The 11,149-nt window shown below is 49.4% G+C and overlaps 1 protein-coding gene and 1 long non-coding RNA gene across 2 annotated transcripts; both read left to right on the top strand.

The window, feature by feature from the left end:
• The first annotated feature begins 552 nt into the window (after positions 1 to 552).
• LOC125955150 (uncharacterized) lies at positions 553 to 3,129 on the top strand. The gene is made up of 5 exons (XR_007469085.1): positions 553 to 1,118; positions 1,187 to 1,493; positions 1,560 to 2,266; positions 2,373 to 2,633; positions 2,698 to 3,129. It is a non-coding gene; the product is annotated as an uncharacterized LOC125955150 (long non-coding RNA).
• Positions 3,130 to 4,000: 871 nt separating this feature from the next.
• On the top strand, positions 4,001 to 11,149 carry LOC125953632 (uncharacterized). Its single transcript, XM_049683360.1, has 5 exons — positions 4,001 to 4,070; positions 5,250 to 5,794; positions 5,986 to 6,036; positions 6,317 to 9,526; positions 9,601 to 11,149. The coding sequence occupies exon 4, from the start codon at positions 6,517 to 6,519 to the stop codon at positions 9,502 to 9,504; it is 2,988 nt and encodes a 995-aa protein (XP_049539317.1). The 5' UTR covers positions 4,001 to 4,070; positions 5,250 to 5,794; positions 5,986 to 6,036; positions 6,317 to 6,516; the 3' UTR covers positions 9,505 to 9,526; positions 9,601 to 11,149.

Genomic DNA, 11,149 nt, shown 5'->3' with positions numbered 1-11,149 from the left:
AATTCTGAATAAAATTATCACTTTCACTTGAGATCACTTCGAGAGTAGTTCTTCTGTAGTTGATCAAAAGGAAGGATCCCGTGGAGACCAGCAATCACTGGACGGTGTGACCTGCTCCGCCTGGATTCAAAGGTTCCGTGGAGACCGGCAATCACTGGATGGTGTGACCCGCTCCGCCGAACTGATTCTGCTGATCAAGAGAAGGGATCCCGTGGAGACCGGCAAGCACTGGATGGTGTGACCCGCTCCGCCTGGATCCAAAGATTCCGCAGAGGCCGGCAAGTACTGGATGGTACGACCCGCTCCGCCGAATCTTATTCTCGAAAGAAAAATTGCTCCGCTCGGTGGTGATCGTAGGTAAGGTGATCGCGTTGGCACGCAAACGCCACTGCGACCGTCGCTCCTTCGCGCGATAGAACGGTCGCTCCGAAATACAACAGTTAGCTAGCTCTGGTTCTAGGCCGGGTGGCAAGACCTATGGACCGATACCATATTGAAACGCTAGGAAGAACTTTGGGAATACTTGTATAAACTTTAACTTTCGTGCCACCCAAGCAACCATAGGCAGCCTTCAGTTCTCATGTGGAGAACAATAAATCCCCCTGAAGGCTCCAACAGTTCTGCTGCTGACAACAATCAGAACACTAAATCCCCTCGAAGGCTCAAACAGTTCTCCTATGAGAACACGAAATCCCCTCAAAGGCTCAAACAGTTCTCCTATGAGAACACGAAATCCCCTCGAAGGCTCAAACAGTTCTCTTATGAGAACACCAAATCCCCTTAAAAGCTCAAACAGTTCTTGACGATACCAGCAGAGGTCGCAATCGATCGTTGCGATCGGTTTGACGTTTCAATTTCACGAAAATTCCTGAAACAACAACAACGTCGGTTGCATCTGCGCTTGTTAAAACAAGTGAAAAAACGTTTAAATTAGTGAAAAAGTGTAGTGTAAAATAAGTGAAACAGTAGTGTACCATCGTAGTAAGCTGAGGTAAGTGTAGTTCACCGAAAATACGTGTTTGTTTTTTGTCCGCCGCAGCATCCGCAGCATCGTGATCGTGACGCAGTTACTGATATTATAAAGGAACACCGGATGATAAGAAAGGCTTTGGGATGAGGTAAGTACACCGGTACCGGATCGTATCAATCCACGGTGACACTAACACGGATTCTCCCTTCCCCACAGGATGCCCATAATTCCATATTAAACTTTGACGAGAATGTGTCGTGTCGTGCCGAGTTGCCAAGTACTGTAACCTGCATCTGCCGACCTTTCTGCGCTCAGTGACCCGTACGGGGGGGAGAAGACCTTCGAGCAGGCACTGAAGGATGCGCTTAACTTTCGAACGAAGTGAAGTGATCGATTGAATGATTTGTGCAGCAACGACAGCAACCGTGATGAGTGATAACCGTGCCGAAACAACCGACCGTATATCAGCAACAGTACAGAAATCTGCGGCCGAAAACCGAGCATCAGTAGTAAGATTGTAGAGGTAATTGTAACTGTGAATCCTGTGACACACTAGAGCTAATCTCAAAGACGTTCGGTTTGGTTTCAGTTTCGACTTGTTGCCCAGAGGGCTTGATGATGTGGCTGCGAGCGTGATGATCGACAGCATCAAGTACTATAAAGCGGTCAACGAGCTGAACATCACCGACACACTGCAGATGACGAGCTAAACGGCGAAGGCTTGTATGGCGCCACCGAAGGCGAAGCATCCTACCAACTTGCCATACGATCCCTTGGTGCAAAAGTGACGAAACACTGCCTGCTGCTTCAGCAGGATAACTTTCCACAGCTTGCAAGCCGTCTAGCACCGGGAGATGCACAGAACGGGGCGCTCCATGGGAAGGTTGTCGATGATCTGAGCCGCTCATCAACACCGACTACGATGCTAGCGATCTATCTACAACCATTAACATCAACATGAACAACAGCATCATCATCGGGCGCAATAGCAGCATTCGGTACATCATGTGCAGTAGACACAGCAGCCGGTGCAAGTACCTCATCCGATGATACGTGGAGTACTAGTCACCGGTACGCAGAATGGTGGAGGTGAAGGATGCGAACCTTTCCTTTCGACCTTTCGAACAAAGATGCTCCGTTGCCAGCCGGTACGTGAATGGTGCCGGTGGTATGCCGAAGGAAATCGCCGGTCGTTGAGTGGAGTGCGGAGACGATAGAGGACGTCAATGCGACTACAGCGATGCTTGCCCTGAAGCATGGACCGAAAATTGTCATCGAAAACTCCTTCCGTAATGGGTAAGTGGCATCGGCGCCGAGATGGTGCGAACAGTGTTTGTACTTACAAATGATAACAATGATCTCTACCCCGTAATGAATGATAACAATGATCTCTAACCCGTAGCACGCCAACGGCTATTACGACATCAACGCGGCGCGGGAGAACGATCGACTACGGGCCTGATCTTCAATAGGGGGGCCCCCTCTGCTGATCGGGAATGGTAGCAGCTGCTGCTCGTCATCCGACGAACGAATCCACAATGAATTGCTGCGGCATACACTGACGCATCATCCGCTCCATCACCACCACCATTCTAATCAGCATCACAGTGAGGTTCAGCAACGGTACCTCATCGGATGCTGCTTACGAAAACAGCGAGTAAAGGTAAGTCTTTATACCGGTGGTCTGCTTCATTCTCATTCTCTTTCCCCCTTTCTCTTCTTGACAGCCTCCATCCACATCATGCATCGGCCAAGGATATGTGCTCTCCTCCCCAGCCTCGTTGAACGGTTCGTTAAAGCGATCAGAACCGAACGATTCGTACAGTGGGACCCCGACCGATTACCATCATCACCATCACCACCGTAATCGACAGCAATTCGTTGCATCATCGGATGAACGGACAATGCAGATAGCAAACGGTGCCGGCACTCCTCGACCCTACCATCCGCACAACCTCGGCACGGAGTACGGTGGCCAAGCACCACTGTCACTGCCAGGTACGGTTACACGGTGACCCCATACTAATACCAAAGCCCGCTCCGGAAAGGGGCGCACGGCATCGCGGAGATAAGAGGGTGATTTTTATGGCTAAATTAGTGTAATTTATTTATAATTTTAAAAAATCATAATTTTTTCAAATAAAATTTGGTGCTATACATATACTTGTAGAAAATAAATATATATATCACATGTACACAATATATACCGTGCCTGCGCACCCTGCGGACAAAATGGGAACTATTTTGGGGGATTCAGCGTTCTCATCAGACGTTCTGATGGGCATTCTGAATCCCCCAATTTTGTATGGAGAAATTGCTGCAAATTTTGGGGGATTCAGAATGCTGATGAGAACAGCCTAGAGTTCTGATCAGAATTCTGAATCCCCCAAAATTTGTTCTCCTTGGTTGCTTGGGCACTTTTCGTGAATTTTAACTGTCTTAATACCACGGAAAAGTGAATACAGTTATTACCCGGATTTCAACACATTCCTGCCAAAACAAATTGCAAAACCAAAGGGCAACGCTGGCTTGCTTGCGTAGCCTGCTACAGTCGGCTCAGAACCTGCCTCAATCTGTAGATTTTTACAGATCCGAAAAAAAAACGCCAACTTTTAAGCTCTTCAAAAGCTCCAAAAAATAGCTTTCGGTGCGTTACGTGAACACTTCCATATATTTTGATGTGATACAACCGTGTTTTCTGCGTCAAAAAACCTGTTGCGTCTATTAGTGGCGTTTAAACGCGCTCGATGTGAAAGCAGCTTAAATCTACGGGTAAATTTATGCTTCGTCTGGCAGGACCTAATAGTTAAAGCCACAAGCCAAAAGCGGTCTCCGCAGCTGCCGCAGCGAACTTTATTATTGGGGTGCACAGCTTACTTTATACCAACATTATTAATGCCTTCCGGATGATTATTTATAGTATGAGATAGTCACATGTCGTGACCGTCACTGAACCGATTGGAAACGGAATCGGTTAACGCATCGCCTTTCAACTGGAATCAATTGAACCGATTCAACAAACGACGGCTAGGGTGTCACTTTGCTGCGAGCGCCCGTGGTTAGCGGCAGCGTCCTTCGCTGTTGGTTCGGTCCAGGTCGGGTAAGTAGAATTTTTCTGCTCTTTCCTCCCCCGTCCATTTCTTTCATGAACCAGAATTATGTGTAAATGTGTCGTGGGTGTGTGTGTGTGTGTGGTGCAAGTGCGCGCGCGTGCATTGACGATTTTGTGTTTGTATCGCCCCACGAGCAATACGCCGCCGTGGTTCTCTGTGGCAGGGAGGCAGGTGGCAATTGGTACAAAAGTTCAATAGCCAACACCATCCCAGATGTGCGGAAAATAGCTTTCGTCTTCCGGACCGTGCGCGTTACTCGTTGACTGACCGTGGCCGATGGGACCTAATCTCGCAAACCACCGCGTCTTGCGGCGAAAAACCCCGTTTTTGGTTTTTAGGTGATACAAAATAGTGGGCACAACATTAGGTGGTAAACATACGGCGCGTCCGTTCTGAAATGTTTAAAAAAAAAAGGTGATGAATAATGGTGACGCGTATCGGGTTGCGTCGCGTTCGCCTGCTGTAAGACGCCTATCTACCGCCGCGATAGCAGCGATAGGCTAGACACTACTTTTTTTTTTTTTTTAATTGCGCCACGCCATTTTGTTGTCGTCTTTGCCCTCGGCGCACGTCGGCGGCGTGCGATGTCGATATTGGAGGCAGTCCGGTTTGTGGCCGTTGACACCTCCCTGCTCTCTGCTTTCCTTGGTGCTTTGGTAAGAATGCCTGAAAACGCCGATTAGCCTTTTGTTCTCCGCAGCTACCTAGCATGAATAGCAAGAGAACATCGGTGCTGGCGAGCACTTCCAAACGGAACGTTTTGTTTTCTTTTGTTCGTCCGGTCTGCTTACACGGTAGACGGCTGCGCTAGCGATGGCAATTGCAGCTGCTATTTGCTTCTTTCGTTCTTTTTAATCGCATTCTCGTATGAGCGCTCTCGTCGGATGTGTTGTGTGTGTGTGTGTGTATGTGTGTGAGAAAGTGCGCGCGCCGTCGAGGAAGGGGAGAGGATGGGTATCTCCTCTGAAAACGGGTTCTCGTGGTGTGACATGCATTGTAGTAGTAGTAGTAGTGCGAGGCGTGAAAGCTACGCAAGCGTTCGAAAACGCACTGATACTAACGCAATGATCTACTGATTGCCGTTATTGGTTCACTCGTGGCTTCCGTTCCCGGCAGAAAGAAAAAAAAAGGTTTAAGTTTCGTCTTCTCTTAATTCTTATTTCTAGTTCCCGTGGTGTAGGCGCGTGTCCTTGCAGCCTTTGCTCTCATGACATTACTGGTCCCTCGATATGGTGTGAACGATGATGACGACGACGACAACGACGGATTAATATATAGGGTCGCCGATTACCAACCACTGTCGATATAGGTGTGTGAGTGGTGCTCGAGAGTGAGAGCCAGTGAGTGTGTGTTAGGGAAGTGTGGTTCAAGCTTCTAAAGGCGTCGGGTGAACCACACGGGAAAGGAAGACAAGTGCACCAGCGAAGGAAAAAAAAAGTAAGAAGGAAAAGTACAATTTGAGAAGATTACGGTGAATCTCGTCGATGCGTGTGTGTCACAGTGTTTGCGGCAGACGACCGGATGACATCCGGACATACTGAAGTCGTTCAATCTTCTATCAAGCCAAATGCGGCTCAAGTCCCGATCACCATCAATCCCACAAGTTAAAGAGAGCACCATCTGACGCCCGCTGGCGTTCCTGTACCATCAGGATCATATCCGAACAGTAGCCGCTTCATCGTTTGTGTGGACGACCGACCCTCTTGCTTGGGTAAGTACTGAACCTATGGCTGGAAGATAGGAAAGCAGTGCAGAACATAAATTTACCACTTTTTTCACACACACACACTCGCGAGAGCACTCTCCATATATACACAAGCGCATAGTAACACACACACGCGCACACACGCGCACACACGCTCGTACTGATACATTTTCTTTTTCCTTTTTTTGGTTCCTCAGCTATGCGTACCGTCGGTCGAGTTAACCATCGAGAGTCGAGATAGAGGAAAAGTACGTATATACAGGCATGCACGGCTGGAGTAGAAGGAGGAAGAAGCAGATCAAATGGGTATGGCGACGAAATCGCCGGTCATCTAGATGTTACGGAGAGTAATCCTAGAGTGTGTTTATCGCAAATGCAAGCACTCTCGCTCCGCAATTCGCCAGTAATGCTGCTATTTTTCTCTCTCTTCTTCCTGCTGCCTATAACATATCGATAGTATCGAAAACCATTTACCTGGCATGTCTCTAAATGTGGTTGTTGTATTTTTGTTGTTCGATGTTGTTTTAGATCGTTCTTTAGTAGGCCCCACCTTGAGGCTGCATCCGGATGGATCATTGTTATCGATCGAAGCACTTCAGTCAAGCTTCTATTGCCGACCTAAACAGCCTGCCGGTAATTCACATGCAGCGCCCTCGCCGAACTCTCACGTCTCGTAGACCATTGCAGCAGCACAACCGGCCCACTTCGTCCCGTTTGCCATTGCCGCCATGCGAAAGCTAAGTCTCAGCACCGGCGCCGGAATGTCACGACCATCGAAAGCAGTACCACAGATGAAGAAGGTGATGCCACCCGCCGTTCCAGAGATTTACGGAAAGGAGCGTAATTTGAACGGCGGTTGCGTCGGCGGTGACCCGGACCGAGAAGTTGTGGAAATCCCGGTAGCCGGTAGCGACCTGACAGTGTTGGATGGTGGCAATGCCGCCGTTGCTGTCCGGAATGTGTCGCAGCAACCCGGAACCACCAGTACACTGAACTCGGTAGGACACGGTCATGGGTACGGAGGACGCTCTAACATCACTACAATCGGGACCAGCGACAGTTCCATCACAACGCCGACGGCGACGGCGACACCATCCAGTTTGGTCCTGCGCTGCACATCTGACGCCTCGGGAGTGTTGGATTACGCCCTGGACGACCAGGGTATTGACCTAACGCAATCGCCCGGCCGGGACAGTCCTGTTTCGCTGTCGGGCTCGGCGGGATCTGGTTCGCGTCATTCCACCGCCAGCCTGGATTCGGGGCGAGCTTCCTCCTACCTAACCGGAGCCTCGAATCTCTCCAATCGCAGTGTAAGCGGCGTGGGTAGCTATGGCGTGCTGTCCTCACCGCGTTGTTCGGTCAGCTCTTGCTCGATCGGCTCTGGCAGTGGTGGTGGTGGCAGTAGCGGCGCTGGCGGTAGTCATCGTCTCAGTAATCACTCGAACCGATGCGATCATGACATAATTTCCGAGTGGCTGATGGAGGTGCACTTCCACGAGTACACCTACCTCTTCCTGGACGCCGGTTACGATCTGGCGACGATTGCGCGCATGACTCCGGAGGATCTGACTGCGATAGGCATCCGGAAGCCAAACCATCGCGAACGACTGAAACGACACATTGATGCACTCAAGCTGCCTGACTCGCTGCCCAGCTTCGTGCCTGGCTCCATTGAAGAATGGTTGCGGCTGCTGCGGCTGGAGGAATATGTGCAGCCACTGCTCGCCCAGGGCTACCAGACGGTGCATGACGTGACGCAGCTCACCTGGGAGGATTTGGAGGACATCGGCATCGTGAAGCTCGGCCACCAGAAGAAAATATTACTGGCCATCAAGCGGGTAAAGGATATTATCAGCGGAAAGATGCTGGGAGGCCAGCCGCACCTTCCGTATTACGCTTCATCGACTATGGCGAGTACATCTAGTGGTGGCGGGTCGCCCACGTCTACCACTGCCGCCATTGCGACCAGGGCGCCTCCGCTGCCTGGCATTCCATCCGCGAGCGGTAACGCTTGCTACAGTACATTCTTACGGCAGCAGCAGCAGCATCACCAACTACCAGTCCGGGTGCCGGACGACGATGGTTCGGAAGTTGTTTATTATGTCCAGCAGCATCTTGCCCGTATGCAACCTAACCTCAGCAACGCGTCCCGGCAGCAACTGCAACACATGATTACCTATCCGCATGTGCACTTCGATGGCACGCAAGCTGTTTACCGGCGCAGCTCGTTTGATGATAGTGACATCACACCAACGAATGAGAAAACGTCCACCCTGCTCGGTCTGGTCGATGAACGCAACGACGTTTCGCACGCGATTCAGCCGCATCATCAACAGCATCTACACCAGCAGCATCACGAACAGCAGCAGCAGCAGCAGCAGCACCAGCAGCAGTACTTCCAGGGTGGTGGAACTCTACCACGACAGTACCAACGCGGGAGTTACGGCACCCGGTTAGGATTTCTCGGGCCCAGCACCGCTGTGTCCGGGGGGCCGGTAACGCAACAGGGACGCCAACGTCCCATCGCGAAAATTGTTGCGAATAATTTAAAGATGGCAGGTACGGTAGCATCCCCTGCCAACGGGTGTCCTACTGTAACATCGTTGGACGCCGTCGCGGCAGAAACTGCACCCTCTTCTTCCTCTTCTGCTTTGTGCTTCCCAGTCGCTGCTGGACTGCCCGCCTCTTTGCTGGGGCACATAGAAAACGTAGAGATGGCGACGGCCGCTCTAGATGCAATGCATTTCTCTAATTACAGCAGCGCTGCATACACGACTGCTCAGCCACCGCAGCAGCACGCATCTCTTATAAAATACGGTGTGAAATCGGGAGTCGGGCCATCCCAGGAGTCTATAGCGGCGATTCCACAGCTAATATCGGGCTCTTGTGGAGAGGCTAGTCAGCAGCAGCACCAGCAACAGCCGATATATCATAATCAGCAACTGATATTGCAACAGTCGGGTCATAGTGGCAATAACTATCACCATCACGGTCATCAGCAGCAACATAGCTATGCATCGTCGACACAATCTACACCTTCTCCACCGAATCAGCATCATCATACGCTCGGTGGTGGTGGTGCTACAATTCCATTCATTGGCGCCTGCTATACCGGTTGTCATACACACCAGACCACCGTGGAGGTGCACAAAGTATCGACGCAGCATCAGCAGCACGACAATAGATCCAATTCGAGTCTCGAATCAATCGATCAGATACCTTTCGCGAATGAGAATGCAGGCACGATTAAGCAGCGTTCGTCGCTCAATCGTCCGAGTGACTATCATCAGATGGGCCAGACGCCACCGCCGCACCACCATCCGGCATTGCTCGTAACTCTGTCGTCTTCCTCCGCTTCATCGTGCTCCTCCTCGTCGACTGGATCGACTACAACGACGACGGTGCTGGCAACGACGTGTGCCACTAGTGGCGGTGTCCTACAGAAGCAACAGTCCTCTCCTTCGGTAGCCGAGACCACCAGTCCCATTAGCTTCTCGAAAGATCCCACTGTAACAGCAACTGGTGATACTAGTGGTGGATGCACCAAAGAGGAGCACCATCAACCCGAGGCAGCCAACGAGTTAGTGACTAGCGGTGAAGACATTTATGGCACAAATGTGCTAAATGACATAGGCAATATGTTGGCCAATCTGACCGACGAGTTGGACGCCATGCTGGAGCATGAAAAGTGCGCCGGCATCAGCGACGCAGACTAGGCACCTTATCGCGATCCTGCAAGTAAGGTCCAAATCCATGATTGATAGATTTGATTTGAGAAGATTTGTTTCAAAGAGGGTGTTATATCATTGCAGTAGCACGCATCTCATAAAGTACGGTGTGAAAGCAGGGATCAAACCATTCCAGGAGCCTATTGCGGCGATTCCACGGTCAGAGCACATCGCTCAATCGTCCGAGCGAATATCAGCAGATGGGCTAGAAGACACTACCGCACCACCATCAGTGATGACTAGTGGCGGTGTCAGTGAGCCCCCGTGCAATCACGATGCTGTACGGGTGTATCGGTTACCTCGTCTCTCCTTATCGCGATCCTGTAAGTAAGGCCCAAATTGATTTTATTTAGTAAGTAGTAAGGCCCAAAAAATTTATTTCAAAGATATGATAAAGATTGTGATAAAGATAATGTAAGAGAGCAATGTTAGTAAACATTGCCTCCAGTTAGTCGAGATGGAAAATAGCAGAGAAAAAGCTTTTATGGCAAATAGTTTAGATTTATAGGATGTAGAATATTTCATGCATTCCGTTTACGTAAGGGAGGGAAAAGGGGGGAGAAAATTACCACCGCAATACTTTTGAAATCCAAATGTTGCTGGCAGTTTCTTACAATTCGTAGATCACTCCTGCTGTGCAGGTCTCCTTCGCGTCCTCTTGGAAGTTCTGTGCAGTGGTTTGTCCTCTGTCGCGTTTCGTCTCACCAAGTAATTTAAAAACAGTAATAAAAAAACAAAACAAACAACGAGACAAAATTCAGTTAAAAAATGGTTACACTATGATAACCAAAATGGTATTGTTTCGTTTGGCGCCTTCTTCATGTGCACCTAATTTCACATTAGATTTCCTATTAAAATAATTTCGTAGGATTCTCTCCCTGCCCTCCCTTCGATTTTGTCGCACCACTCCAACGGTCATACATTCTCATGTGTGCGTACACTCGCTTACCTCTTCTCAGCCATCAATATAGATAGCTTCTGCTGCGGTTAGTAGCAGACAAATAAATATTTCTGTAACTCCAAGAGGGATTAGATTCTGTTATCTAAATGTGAACGAGGAGTACGCGGATACGGAAGAGAAGAGATTGCAAAGAAGGTAAACAGAAGGTAGGGAAGATAGAGAAGGTAGAGAAGGGGGATAAGCTAGAGAAGGGAAGGATAAAGAAAAATATGAGCAGTGGACTTTCAAGGTGACTGTACTGTAGGAAAATGCGCTAGTATGTAAAACCGTGTAGGTAGGACGTAAACCGCCTCAGCCCTAGTAAGGCAGAGAGATAATATTGTATTCGCGATAATGACGAAAAAGGAGAAAAACGGTAACAAAACACACCCGGGATTAAAAAAACGCAGCTGTGTTCTGTTTATTATACAATACATTGAACCATAACGTAGTAAACATTAAATAAAAACTGACGAATACTTGATGGCCCTAGTGGCTGCCTTCGTGTATCTATGCGTTACTTTTATTTTTGTCGTTTTCGTTAAGTTTCTTGTATTCCCCTGCCTTAATTAGAAGTGGCGGTGCGCAGTGGGGAGCCTCGCGCGACATCGAATCTTGCGGCGGAGACGAGCATTTTCGGATATGTGGTGTGCCCGAACTACGGCATTGTCAGAATAGAGAGACGTCAGAAGA

Source organism: Anopheles darlingi, chromosome X (genome assembly GCF_943734745.1).
Source record: "Anopheles darlingi chromosome X, idAnoDarlMG_H_01, whole genome shotgun sequence".
Classification (NCBI taxonomy): Eukaryota; Metazoa; Arthropoda; class Insecta; order Diptera; family Culicidae; genus Anopheles; species Anopheles darlingi.
The sequence above is the reverse complement of the archived record's forward strand: the minus strand, read 5'-3'. Positions and strand labels throughout refer to the sequence as shown.

Bases quoted from the DNA above. Each gene is read 5' to 3' on its own strand.
- LOC125953632 (XM_049683360.1), top strand. From the start codon at position 6,517: ATGCGAAAGCTAAGTCTCAGCACCGGCGCCGGAATGTCACGACCATCG.